The 13,071-nt window shown below is 56.4% G+C and overlaps 7 protein-coding genes across 7 annotated transcripts; 4 read left to right on the plus strand and 3 right to left on the minus strand.

Moving 5' to 3' along the window:
* Positions 1 to 278: 278 nt before the first annotated feature.
* On the minus strand, positions 279 to 2,591 carry CCM_06030 (uncharacterized protein; the record flags this gene model as incomplete). The annotated part of the gene is made up of 9 exons (XM_006671173.1): positions 279 to 492; positions 548 to 794; positions 882 to 1,026; positions 1,087 to 1,316; positions 1,619 to 1,652; positions 1,715 to 1,782; positions 1,818 to 2,161; positions 2,231 to 2,424; positions 2,481 to 2,591. The coding sequence occupies 9 exons, from the start codon at positions 2,589 to 2,591 to the stop codon at positions 279 to 281; spliced, it is 1,587 nt and encodes a 528-aa protein (XP_006671236.1).
* A 188-nt stretch (positions 2,592 to 2,779) lies between these two features.
* CCM_06031 (uncharacterized protein) lies at positions 2,780 to 3,115 on the plus strand (the record flags this gene model as incomplete). The annotated part of the gene is made up of 1 exon (XM_006671174.1): positions 2,780 to 3,115. The coding sequence occupies one exon, from the start codon at positions 2,780 to 2,782 to the stop codon at positions 3,113 to 3,115; it is 336 nt and encodes a 111-aa protein (XP_006671237.1).
* Positions 3,116 to 3,687: 572 nt separating this feature from the next.
* On the plus strand, positions 3,688 to 4,689 carry CCM_06032 (short chain dehydrogenase/reductase family oxidoreductase, putative; the record flags this gene model as incomplete). The annotated part of the gene is made up of 4 exons (XM_006671175.1): positions 3,688 to 3,739; positions 3,790 to 4,171; positions 4,228 to 4,340; positions 4,415 to 4,689. The coding sequence occupies 4 exons, from the start codon at positions 3,688 to 3,690 to the stop codon at positions 4,687 to 4,689; spliced, it is 822 nt and encodes a 273-aa protein (XP_006671238.1).
* A 538-nt stretch (positions 4,690 to 5,227) lies between these two features.
* On the plus strand, positions 5,228 to 7,126 carry CCM_06033 (4-coumarate-CoA ligase 2; the record flags this gene model as incomplete). Its single annotated transcript, XM_006671176.1, has 4 exons — positions 5,228 to 5,543; positions 5,662 to 6,665; positions 6,723 to 6,826; positions 6,874 to 7,126. 4 exons carry the CDS (start codon positions 5,228 to 5,230, stop codon positions 7,124 to 7,126), a joined length of 1,677 nt encoding a protein of 558 aa, XP_006671239.1.
* Positions 7,127 to 7,290: 164 nt separating this feature from the next.
* Positions 7,291 to 7,764, minus strand: CCM_06034 (uncharacterized protein; the record flags this gene model as incomplete). Its single annotated transcript, XM_006671177.1, has 2 exons — positions 7,291 to 7,349; positions 7,428 to 7,764. 2 exons carry the CDS (start codon positions 7,762 to 7,764, stop codon positions 7,291 to 7,293), a joined length of 396 nt encoding a protein of 131 aa, XP_006671240.1.
* Positions 7,765 to 8,136: 372 nt separating this feature from the next.
* On the minus strand, positions 8,137 to 11,300 carry CCM_06035 (transcription initiation protein spt5; the record flags this gene model as incomplete). Its single annotated transcript, XM_006671178.1, has 2 exons — positions 8,137 to 10,968; positions 11,022 to 11,300. 2 exons carry the CDS (start codon positions 11,298 to 11,300, stop codon positions 8,137 to 8,139), a joined length of 3,111 nt encoding a protein of 1,036 aa, XP_006671241.1.
* Positions 11,301 to 11,796: 496 nt separating this feature from the next.
* Positions 11,797 to 12,930, plus strand: CCM_06036 (zeta-crystallin; the record flags this gene model as incomplete). The annotated part of the gene is made up of 3 exons (XM_006671179.1): positions 11,797 to 11,937; positions 11,989 to 12,651; positions 12,706 to 12,930. 3 exons carry the CDS (start codon positions 11,797 to 11,799, stop codon positions 12,928 to 12,930), a joined length of 1,029 nt encoding a protein of 342 aa, XP_006671242.1.
* Between the last annotated feature and the right edge of the window lie 141 nt (positions 12,931 to 13,071).

Below are 13,071 nucleotides of genomic sequence, written 5' to 3' on the forward strand. Positions count from 1 at the left end.
CATCTTTCTGACATGAAAAGGAGAGTGTTTTGCGCGTGTGGTATATTACGATGCGTGGGTAATGCAGTGTTTCGGGGCTCCTTGAGAGTACATTTTTTTGGGCGATGTCTTGGTACGAGTTTTCTTAATATTCTTCTTCTTCTATGCTATATAGATTGGCCTTAGGCTATTTGCACAAATACATCTCCGATTTATTTTCTACTATATTTGAGTTGGTGCTCGTAGTGTGTTATGCTGTGTCCTGAAGCGTTTGCCACTGGATCCGTTCACCACGGGTATTATGCGTAATTTACAAACATGCGATTCCAGTTCCTAGAATAGGTTAGATTATCGGCACAGAGGATCGAGGTATAGCAGCTCAAGATGACGACTTTAGTCGAAGTATAGCTAGGTTGAGTCGGCAAGGCGGAGTTTTGTCCGATGCGGGTGATGGACTGGCTGGGACAGGCTTGGGTAAAGCAGATAGACACGCCAACTGTGCCTACTCGCATACTATGCACGTGCTCTGTACACATCTGGACAGAGAGAAACCGCGAGACTTGCTAACCAATCCTTTCCACCCAGCGCCGGTGGGATGCGGTTGTGTGGCACACCGCTCAGCTGGCTTGCCCAATCGGTCGGTGATGGGGGCCGAGAAGCAACGAGGCGAGTAGCAGTTTCAATTTCATGGCGTCGTGCGTTGGATATAGCCGGAATTGAACTAATGTCTGGCGTAAAAGATGTCAAGCGAAGAAAGAAGCAAAAGTTGCTCGCAGTCTTTTTGGCTGTTTGCTTGCGTTGAGCGACAACAGCATCTGGTCAATTGGCAACGGGATAGGCCCTCTGCAGTTTCTCCCAAATTTGGCGGGGAGTACCACAGTCAAGTTATAACAAGTATGCACTGGTTTTATAGTCCTCGCATTTATTGTATTTGTTATATTTCTTATATCCATCGCGCTCATCGTACTCGTCGTAGTTCTGTCGCAGGAGGCTGTCGTGACGTGGTTTATTCGCAGTTGACCAGATGCTGTTGTCAAATTCATAAGCCTTCCTTATTTAGTAGCACGTAGGTAGGCCCTGCGGGGAGGCGGTGCGCAGCTGTCTTGCCCGTTTGTTGGACTCGTTTGTCGCGACATTCAGCACGCAGCCACCATGAGAGTTGAGCGAGGACTGGGAACCCAGGTTTGGTACCTGAATATCTTTGTATATTTTTGGAGTCAATTTTAATGGAAGCAAGACGTTGGAGCTTTGGGGTTCGTTGCACAGGCAGCCAGACAGCTCACGCCATGCCAACTTGAGGGCGGGTGAGGAGGTGAGGGGGCGAGAGGGGGCGCCGCCTGATTGTGACGCGCGGAGCCCACGAAAAAAGGTACTTGCGAGTACATGTAGTAGCCGGCATACTTGATCAAAAAAGGAGCTACTGAAAAAACGCCTCCTCATGCTACGCTTTTTAGCTGCGACTGCACCACCACCCTCGTAATAGAAAACGTTGCCCATCAGACAGCAAGCCCCCACCCCCAAATCTACATGCACAGATGAGCCGCATCGACATTTCGATATCTGGCTGGACAAATTGTTTGATGGCATCGTGGTTGGCGTTGATGAAATTGATGCTTTCCTTCTCTTCACATCACCTAACCCTTCATCGCCCAGACCAGATGAAAGCGGCCCCCCTGTGAAAAAGAGCGGGGGCGAGTCAGCGATGTACCGTCTGGGGAAGTGGGCAACAAGATACGGGGCCAAAGTGTTGCAGTGGGCGACCAAAAGGCCAGTCAGTGTCGAGTGATTTGAGCCCGAAGCCCACTGTATCGGCGCATGCCTCAGGCCACTGCACCCACTGTGGCTCCGCTCCAAGTCCGGGGGCGGGGCAGGTGGTTGCGTGACTGTTTGCCGTAGGAGGATTCCATCAGCAAACGAGGCCATCAGCGGAGGGTATAAAACGGGCAGAGGGACGGGGAGAATTCGGATGTGTGATGGGAGTTTGTGAAGCTGTTCGCACGTTGCGTGTGCTAGTGCGACCGTTTTTTTAAGATGGTTTGTCGTGCGTTGGCGTGAGGGTGGTGTGCCAGGTGTGCGTGTCGAGGCAAGTGTGGTGTGGTTGGTGGCCCAAACAAGGTCGCGAGCTGCACGCCGACGACGAGTGCGTTTAGGGAGTGACTGGCTGGATACCGACATGCTGGGGCTGGGCAAGTCACCACGACCAGTGCAGGCAGATATCAGCCTGGTAACCTCGACGACACCAACCACTCACTCCTCGAGGCCAATCATTGTCCCTTTCCACCAGTTCCTGGAACATCCCTCTCGCCAAGTCCACAAGGTAGATGCTTGTTCAAGCCTGGTATGGGCCGAGTGCATGGGGCCAAGTCGTCGCGCTGCCCATCTCGCTTTACCCCGCTCGAGTACATGCCAACTGCCTGCTTCCCCGGTGGCGGCGTCGGTAACTACCTACCTAGCAATGTCAGGCCATGTGTATGTGACGAGGCGAATGTACCTTTTTGTACTATGATCAGTCGTGCGTCGCCCTCTCCCCAAATATCGCCCAGTGTATATATACCAGCCCACCTCCCTATGACGCCGCCACCTGTGCCACTCGTTCTCTCTTCATCCATCATTGTGCATCCTGACAATCATCCATCATCGCGGTCGATAATCCATATTATCATCACACAATACACAACATCTTGCTGTTTCCAACACTCTCTTCGAACCCACCACATTGTGAGTCTCACACCTCGCCACTCACCACCATCACCACTGACCATCCTCACCTCAGACAACAACACACACACACATCACCACCATGCGTCCCCGTATTCCCCGTCTTCCCAAGGCCAAGCGCTCCGAGGTCTGGATCATGGGCGCCGCCGGCGTGGGCGTCCTCGCCCCGCTGTACATGATTATGCCCGGCGCCGACGAGCGCCTCGCCAAGCAGACGACCAAGTGGGCGCCGCGCTGGGAGAAGAACATCACCTACTTTGCACCCCCCGTCGAGCGCGGCATGCAGCGCCTCGAGCCGCCCCTGGCCCGCGCCGTCCAGCGCATCCCCGAGCGCCTGCCGCTCGAGAAGATGGCAAAGGGCGTCGACTCCACCATCAAGGCCGGCATCGAGCGCTTCGCCCCCAAGCCCAAGAACTAAGGGGATGATGGGAGGCTGCGAGCTTGTTTGTTATTGGCGTTTTTATTCATGATTTTTTATTTGAACATAAACAATTATGCGGCACTTTTGTGTGCATGAATGGGGGGATATCATTGGTTCAGGAACTTGTTTCTTTGCTACTTGCTTTGTGATTGTGCACTCACAATCTGGGTCCGAGCGACCGTCTGTTTTCGTAACTGCTGTGGGAATATCTGTCCGAAGACGTCCGAAAAGGCTAGATTTAGACAATTTGATACAACACTCAAAGATGCTCTCCTTTCTTTCAGCGTGTATGTGAATGTCATGTACCTATGGGCGGACACGGAAGCTTCGCAGCTTTGCGTCCGTTCCCCGCCTTGACGATGCTACCCAACTTTGTGTAATAGATCAAGACCGTAACCGAGTTCCTCGGGCGAAGCGCAGCAAGTACACCCTACCTGCAGTGAAGGAGCGGATGCGGTCAGTTGCCAACATATATATCTACTCCTTCCCCCATTCCTCACTGTTATCCTTCTGTCCCAGCGCTCCCGAAGACGACGTCTTGCGCACTTATACATACCACCACCACCACCATGGAGCCTCTTCTTGAAGGATACAATGACTTGATCACCGGTGCCGGCTCTGGTATGTCTACGTTTTTTCTAATTCTGTGTTTTCTTAAATTAAAAAACAAGATATTTCTGACATCTACCAAGGCATCGGAAAAGCCACCGCCTTGCACTTTGCCCAGCACGGCGCCGCCGGCCTCGCGCTCGCCGACATTCGCCCAGCCTCCGTCGCAGCGGTCGCCGCTCTCCTCGGAGAAACCCACGCGCACGTCCGCGTCGTGCCGCTTGTGCTGGACGTGACGAGCGCGGACGGCGTGCGGGCCGCGGTGGCCCAGGCCGTCGCGGCGCTCGGCCGGCTCGACGTGGCCGTCAACAACGCGGGCGTCGCCGGCACGACGAGCCGCACGCACGAGCTGCCCGACGAGGCGTGGGACAGGACGCTGGCGGTGGACCTGAACGGCGTGTTTTACTGCCAGAGGGAGGAGCTGGCGGTCATGATGCAGCAAGAGTGCGTTTTTTTGCCTCGTTTTCTGCTTCACCGTGCTAAAAAAAAAAAAAAACAAGTCATCTCGGCCCCCGACGTGGTCGCGGCGTCATCATCAACACGGCTTCGCTGTACGGCCTGCGCGCGCCGGTGGTGCCGCTGTACCAGTCTGCGTATACCGCCGCCAAGCACGGTGCGTAGCCCCAGAATGAAGAATATCCCAGCATGTACTGACACGCCGCACCCCATTGCAAAAAAAAACAACAGCCGTCGTCGGCCTCACAAAGTCAGACGGCGTCCACTACGGCCCGCACGGGATCCGCGTCAACGCCGTGTGCCCCGGCTACGTCGAGACGCCGCTCATCAGCAGCCTGGCCAACGCCGCCGCGGTCACGGCGCTGATGCTGCGCAACACGCCCGTCGAGCGCCTCGTCAGCCCGGACGAGGTCGCCGACGGCATCGTCTTCTTGGCGAGCACCATGAGCAGCGCCATGATGGCGTCGACGCTGTCGCTGGACCTGGGCATCAGCAGCAGCAGCTGAGAACGGGCGGATTCCTTCCAAGATGGGTAGCTATTTGTTCAATAACTACAATTTTGTCCGCGGACCTTCCGATTTGGGCTCCGCAGGGTTTATCCAAGCCGAAAATCCGAAAATCCACAAGCCGTCAAACGCCAACGTCTCCCCCACATCAATAGTTACCTACCTAGTAGTTAGTTACCTCAACGCTTTGGTTGCCGCTTTGGTTGCCGCTTGTCCAATCTTTTCCCGTCTTGGTGCCTTGTCAACCCCGCGGCATCGGTAAACAGGGCTATATACTACCCGTCCCAGTAGCTACATCTTAAACCCCCATACAGCTTTCGCTTCTCCTCTGCCCTTTTTTTTCTTGCGCTACTCTCATCTCACCACTTTCCATATTTCTCCCTGCCCAGCCTTCCCGCTTCCTGTTCCACCCAGTCTTGTACACGCGCCCTCGTACAAAGCCTGCCATACCTCGGCTTCTCACCCCACAATCTACACAACTCTCTCCTCCAACAACAACTTGCCCGTTCCCCCCCAAAGACTGCATGATATAGACACAATGCCTGTCCGGTCACAGCTCCCCGACGTCGAGATCCCCGAGGTCAACGTCCTCGACTACATCTTTCCCGACCCGAGCGACGTCTCCGACAAGCCGCTCTGGATCGACGCCGACGACACCACCAAGAGCCTGTCGCTGCGGCAGACCCTCGGCTGGGTCCGGCGGCTGGGCGCCGGTCTGCAGCGCATCGGTCTGCGGCCCAGCGACGTCGTCATGATGTGCTCGACGAACCACATCTTCGTGCCCGTGCTGTATCTCGGCGTCGTCGGCGCCACGTGCGCATTTACCGGGGCCAATCCGGCCTACACGCCAAAGGGTATGTACATTGTCTCCGAATTACAAGCAGAAAATGCATCAAAATGCATCGTCCTCCCGTTGTAATTTTTTTTTTTTTTTTTTTGCAACAAGGGAATCACTAATTCACCCCCCCCCAGAAATCGCATACCAAATCTCCAACGCCAAGGCCAAGCTCATCCTCGTCCACCCCTCCAAGATGGACGACGTCCTCGCCGCCGCCGCCGAGGCGTCCTTCCCGCGGGACCGCATCTTCCATTTCAGCGACGACGTGTCCGGCCGCGCCACCAACCCGCACGGCCTGCGCGACTGGACTTCGTTTCTCGGCCCCGAATCCGCCGGCACCACCTGGCAGTGGCCGTCCCTCTCCGGCGCCGGCGCCGCCCGCACGCAGCTCGCCACCATCAACTACAGCTCCGGCACGACCGGCCTGCCCAAGGGCGTGTGCGGCGCCCACCGCAACCTCGTCGCCAACGTGCAGCAGCTCATCGGCCTGCGGCACCCCGACGGCCTGACCCTGGCCGCCGCCGACGACGTCTGGCTCGCCTTCCTGCCCCTCTACCACGCCTACGGCCAAATGTACACCATACTCATGGCCGCCCGCCGCCGCGTCACCGTCTACGTCATGTCCGTCTTTAACTTTGAGCGCTACCTGCAGTGCATCGAGCGCTTCCGGCCCAACGTGCTGCAGGTCGTGCCGCCCGTGGTCGTCATGCTGTCCAAGCGGCCGGAGGTGGCCCGGTACGACTTGTCGAGCGTCAGGGACGTCATGTGCGGCGCGGCACCGCTCAAGGCCGAGTTGCAGAACGAGGTCGCCGATCGGTTTCGCGCCAATGTTGTGCAGGGCTGGGGCATGACCGAGCTGACGTGCGCGGCGTCGAGCTTGCCGACGGGCCACGTGGACCGCAAGGCCAGCTGTGGCATGCTGCTACCCAATTGCGAAGCCAAGTTTTTGGATGAGCAGGGCAACGAGGTGGCCGTCGGGGAGCCGGGCGAGCTGTTTGTGCGCGGGCCCAACGTTATGCTCGGGTACTGGCAGAATGAACAGGCAACCAAGGAGACGCTCGAGGACGGCTGGCTGCGGACGGGCGACGTGGCCGTGTACAATGAGCAAGGCATGCTGTGGATTGTCGATCGGAAAAAGGTGAGCTCTTCACTTATGCTTGCTGGAGACGGATCAAGCATTAATCATGTGTTGCAGGAACTCATCAAGGTCAACGGCTTGCAAGTCGCACCCGCCGAGCTGGAATCCCTGCTCCTCGAAAACGAGCACATTGCCGACGCCGCCGTCGTCGGGATCGAGCTGTACGTTTCTCCCGAAGCGAACAAGAACGAAGCTAACCTGCACCCAGGGATAACGAGGAATGGCCGCGCGCCTACGTTCACATCCAGGACGTCTCCAAAGGCAAGGTCCAGCCGCGCGACATCCAGGACTGGCTCGCCGCGCGCGTCAGCAAGCACAAGCACCTCATCGGCGGCGTCTCCTTTGTCGATGCCATCCCCAAGCTCGCCAGCGGCAAGATTGTCCGGAAGCTCTTGCGCGAGTGGTCCAAGCGCGACGCGGCCGCGATGAGCAAGGCGGGCTGGAGCCGGTCGAAGCTGTAGATTTGTGGCGGACAGTGTAGAGCGATTGTGTGACCATTTGTTTGGCGAAGAAAGTAAAAGGATAGACCCGGAATATATGATGATGCGTGCTTTTAAACAGTATTCGATACATATTGTACAAATTCATTATTGGTGTTGCGATCCATTCCGTAGACAATGGCCAATTACTCTTCTCGTTTCGGCACTTCACGATTCAACACCTTGACTGGGTGTCCTAAAGCCACTGTTCATCATTAGCACACTAAGTACCATTGCGCGTTGAAAACAGCGATTGTTGAGGAGCAATAGAGAAAAAACATACACCGGTCAAAGAGGTAGTAGCTCGTCACCAGCAAGATGGGCAGCGCAATCATCGTCAACGTCCACCGCCGCGCCGCGCCATTGTACCGCTCTTTGTACGCCTCGGCCGTCTCTGCCGGCGGTGCCTCTTTTTCTGCGTTGACGCGCGCGCGGAGCACCGCCGCCGCAGCGCTGCTTGGCGTGGACGCTGGCGGCGGGTTCGTGGCTCGTCGTTTGGAGGGCGGTCGAGGCGCGGAGGAGGGGGAGGAGGAGGAGGCGAGGCGGCGCTGCGTCGTTTGAGCAGCGGTATGTGAGCGCAGGAAGGAGAGCAGGCGCGGCTGGAGACGGGAAGAGATCATGGCGAGATGCGTTGCGTTGTTGTGTAGGCAAACAAACGTTGGACGTTGAAGAGGATGGATACCTTGAAGCTACTGTTTATGTGGGTCACCAAGCTGCAGTTTCATTTACATGACCACCAGCATACTTAATAAAGGGAAACCGGCAGATAGATATGAGACAACTTGTTTCCGCTATATAATAAAGTACATTACATAGAAACCGCGGCACTTGAGGTGAAAACCACAGCCAAATGTTCCCATTTTTACGCTCTGACTGCCTTCTTTCCCACTCCAGCCAAAGAATAAAGCTGATTTGTCTACCTCGATGATTATAGTACACAAAAAAAGTTTTGCCCAAACGCCCAGATAAATCCCAACACACAAACCCTCCTCTCAATCATCGTCCTCCACATAGCGTGGACCACTGGCGCCAGGCGTCTCGGGAGGCGCCGCCGGCGTGGGAGCACCGTAGTAGCCACTCGCTGCAGGCGTTGGAGCCCCTGCCGCCGGCGTAGGCGCAGAGTCGGCGCCCCAGCCGCCCTGCCATCCCGCGCCGGGCGTGGGAGCACTCGCTGCCGGCGTTGGCGCCGAATAGGCACCCGGCGTCGGGGCTGCAAAGGCCCCTGGGGTGGGAGCACCGAGAGGGCCGCCAGGCGTAGGCGCGTCATAGGCACCAGCGCTGGCTCCGGGCGTGTAGCCCCACGAGTCGTTGCCACTCGCGCCGGGTGTGGGAGCCGATGTGCCCCATGCAGGCGTCTTGGAGCCCGAGTTCCAGCTGTCGCCGCCAGTGTAGGCAGGAGTCCGCGAACCGGCACCGAAAGCGTCACCCGGAGCCGGTGTTCTGGCGCCAGACTGCCAGGCGGGCGTGCGAGAGCCAGAGCCATAGGCCGTGCGGCTGCCATCGTAGGGGTTGACTGTTCTGGACCCATCAGCCCACGCAGGCGTGCGTGAGCCAGAGTAGTCCTGGCCCTTCCAGGCAGGTGTCCGGCCACCCGTCGCCATTGGTGTGCGCGAACCCCACGCAGGAACGCGGTCGCTGACACCGCCAGGAGCTGGTGTGCGAGAGCCTCCTTGCCAGCTCGGCATTCTATCGCCACGACCGCCTCCCGGTGCGCCGCGGCCTCTGCCATTGATGTCGATGGAGGCGCCGCTCGTCTTGTCCTTGAAGTTGAGCGAGTCTCGCGGCACCGTAATAATCTTGCTCTTGGTGTGCAGCTCAACACGGCAATGCGTGTCTGTGGAGTCCTTGACAATACCCAGCAGTCCCTTGTAGGCACCCTTCTTGATGATAACAGTCTGGTTGATAGCCTTGTCGCGACCAAACATCTTGACAGGGGTGATGGGCTTGTTTTCGGACCCGTTCTTGTGAATCTTGAGCGCAGGGTTCATGGAGCTTAGATCAGGGCCTGAGGTGGCAGCGTTGACACGACCCCCCTTGGCGGCCACAGTGTTGACCAAGCTAGACTTGGTCACAAAGACACCCGCATTCTCATTCGTGTCGTTGGTGTGCAAAAAGACGTATGAACGGTGAATGTGAATAATCTTTCCTTGTCTCTGCTGTCCCGTGTACTCCTTGACAACATCGTCGAGCCGAATCTCGGATCCTTCACGGTCAGCAGCAACGGCCTGCTTTCTCTTGGGAATCTTGTTGGAGATCTGCGAGGGCATGACCTGTCGCGTGTCACCAAACTGGTCCAGCACGACCATGGAATCGCGATCCACCTTGACAACGCAACCCACAGTGGTCATGTCCAGCTGAACAAGATCATGCAGTTCGTATTGGCCCAGGGAGCCCTGTCCACCAATGTCACTTGCCTCACGAAGATCCTTGCTGAAGACAGTCACTTCGTTGTTGGTTTGATCCGTCAATAGAGTCACTTTGTCCTCGGAAATTTTGACCACAGTTCCGACTTCGTCCTGGAATCTGCTACCACCAATCACCTTGACGTGGTCACCAACCTTGAAGCGCTTGCGCAAGCCCTTGATTGGAACCTCGATCGTTTGGCCCGCCAGGTCACCTTCAGTTACAGTCATGGTGACAATATCACCCTGCACATTGGTTGCCTTGCCGACAACGCCTTTCTGTTCGCCCGAGTAGACTTCAATGACATCGCCAGGCAGGTACGTAACCTTCGTGTTGCTGTCTTTGAGACTGGCCGCGAGCGCCTTCAAGTCGAGGTTCTCCGTACCGTCTTCAGCGCCAGAGGCAAACCGCGTCACTTCTTCGAGTGTAGGATTCACGTCGGTAAGAATCAGTTGCTGAATCTTGACGTCCTTGACCTGGAATCCGTTCTCAAACTCGTCACCCATGTAGGTCCATGTGTTTGTCGTCGGATTACCCTGAATATAGCGAGGGTGGCGCTTGCGGGCCTCAACTTCGCTGAAGAGGCGTTGCGGGGGCTTAGGGCCAGCTCCGAATGCTCGCTTTCTCTTTCCGTCTTGCGTCATATTGTCATCGCGCACGCCGTAATCAAGTCGTGGGATGAAACGGACTCGAGCTTCTAGGCCATTTTCTGTCACAGCCAGGACCTGGGCAAGATCGCCATTGTGCTTGATGGGGCGGCGCATTCGGCACCACGCGCCGGGCTGCAGAGTGGCCGTCTTCGTTACGCGCAGAAGCTCAGGCATGTCCTTGATGTCGACGAGCGTCATCTTGGTTCGCGGGTAAACGTTCAGGACACCGTCGAGAGCGACGAGAATATCAGTCTGGCGTTGGGCCTCGATGTAGACAATGCCCTTCATGACAGAGTGTGTGCCACCGCGTTCAAAGGCAGCCGTAATGGCGAGTTCGCCCTTGCTACCCATGCGCTCCTCGATGCGCTTCATGATGGAAAAGACAACCTCGCGCTCCTTGCCTTCCTTGCATCGCACTGCCCAAATACCGGGATCATCAACGCTGGGGAGAAGCAGGCGCTTGGGAACAACAGCGGATTCGCCAGCGCCCTTTCCAGAGCGGTACTTGGCATAGCGCTGTCGGTAGAGCTCGGCTTGCTTTTCGGCGTCCAAGCTCGACTCCATGTCGCGACGGCGATCGAGCTCTCGGTGGCGACGATCATCGTTGAGGCGGGCGGTATCGGCAAGGTCGTCGGGATGCTCATTGTCGATGAAGTCGCCAATTTCTTCATCCTCCTTTTCGTCGTCCTCAGCCTCATCTTCGTCATCTACTTCAGCTTCGATATCGAGGAAAGCGTTACGGCGGTCGCGACGGCGCTTTCTGCGATGACCCTTGGATAGTGTTAGCAAGATAAAGACGTGTTTTTTTTAGGCAATAGTTGTACCCTTTGCACGTCGTCTTCATCATCCTCGTCTTCCTCCTCTTCTTCATCGTCATCGTCGTTCTTGCCCTTGGGACCATCGTCTTCATCCTCCTCCTCTTCCTCATCATCATCTACGGGTTTCGGGCGCGCCGGCGACGTGTTGTCATCTTCATCTTCATCGTCATCGCGAACGGGGGTTTTGCGACGTTTCTCTGGCTCCTCATCAGAGAGGTCAGCGGGAGCAGGGTTGAAGTCCTCCTCGTCCGACGAGTCATCGAGCCGAGGGTCGTTGGATGCCATGATGAAATCAACAGCCGGTAGCGTAGCCCTCGAGATTTTCGATGCCAGAGACTGTGTGCGGGCGGCGGGAGGTTAAATGGTGGTGCACCTCTGGGCGATGTGGCTCTGGCATGGCAAGAACAAGATTGCTCGTTGGCGCTGCGACGGCGAAATGCGTACGCCGGCTAATTATCGGGTGTCACCAACGTCCTGCGCCGCGACGCGATTGTCTTGCATATCAACTCACGTGTAGAAGTAGCATAAGAAAAGTCGAAATAGTAAAAAGAGTTAAACGATTTGATGAGACAGACTCATTTTGATCTTTTAAGATCGCGGCGGGTGTTCTTCTTTAGCACATGGGCCGTTTCTGGATGGACCTAGTATGTACATATCTGAACGCCTATATGGCTACAGCTAGCCATGTATACTTGATCCGCTCCAACTTACCCGACCATTACCGAAACGCTGAATTATATTCTCATTCATAGTTGTCATCTACGACTTGTGAGTATCCAAAATGAAGGCCGTATTAATAGACAAGTTCTGCGACACGCTCAACGAAGTTCGCGTGTCAGAGGTTCCGAGCCCAGAAGCAACAGGAGACAACATTCTTATCCGAGTCCGAGGCGTCGGCGTCAATTATGTCGATACTCTCTATGTAAGTTTGCAAACATCTACTTCTAAATCAATCAACTGCTGAAACTTCAAGGCTCGCGGAAAACACCAAAATAACAAGAGACATGTGACTCCCCCATTCATCCTCGGCCTCGAGTTCGCCGGCATCGTCATCTCCGCGCCAGCCGACTGCGAATTCCAAAAAGGCGACGCCGTCTTTGGCGACCACGCCGGAGCCTACTCTGAAGTCATTTCCATCCCGCGGGAGCAGATTCCGTCGCTGCTGCACGTTCCCGAGGGCTGGCCTGTCGAGGCCGCTGCCGGGCTCGCCGCCACGCTGCCCGTGGCCTACGACGGGCTAGTTGGGGCGGGCCGGCTGCGAGCCGGCGAGACCGTCCTCGTGCACGCCGCGGCCGGTGGTCTGGGTGTCATGGCGTGCCAGATTGCCGCGTCTAGGGGCTGCCGCGTCATCGGCACCGCCGGGTCCGACGCCAAATGCAAGTACGCCAAGGGCTACGGGGCGAGCGAGTGCATCAACTACACGACGGACGCGCAGTGGTGGGACAAGGTAAATTCCATGACGGGCGGCAGGGGTGTGGACGTCGTATTTGACCCCGTCGGCCTGGTAGGTCCCAGCCTCAAGTGCATGGCTGCCAAGGGTCGTATCGTGGTGGTGGGCTTTGCAGGCCTGGATGGCAACTTTGAAAAGATCGCCATGAACCGGATTTTGCTGAAGCAGGTGGAGCTCATAGGTTATGTCAGTGCTTTCATTCACAATGGCCCAGACTTATTTGCTAACGCTGTCGAATAGCGCTTTGGGCAGACTCTGCGGGACAATCCTGGAAAGCGAGCGGAAATCTGGGAGCAGCTGTATCCGATGTTGGAGTACTTGAGCATCAAGCCTACCTTGTCCGTAATGTATGAGGGGCTGGAGAGCGTGCCGAGGGCGTTGATGGACATCTCGGAGCGCAAAATCTTTGGCAAAGCAGTAGTACGACCGGCAACGGGTAGCAGCTTCAGCGTTCCCCGACTGTAGCATTGTCTTGTACAGAAAACTGGGGTGTGGATATATGTTTTTTATGTATTGAAAATCCAATGACCAACAACTCCCTATATATGTTTCCCCATGAGCACCAGAGCATAAAAAGTCGTATCCCACTCCTCACCGTTTTACAGC

Source organism: Cordyceps militaris (assembly GCF_000225605.1).
Source record: "Cordyceps militaris CM01 unplaced genomic scaffold CCM_S00004, whole genome shotgun sequence".
NCBI classification, from domain to species: Eukaryota; Fungi; Ascomycota; class Sordariomycetes; order Hypocreales; family Cordycipitaceae; genus Cordyceps; species Cordyceps militaris.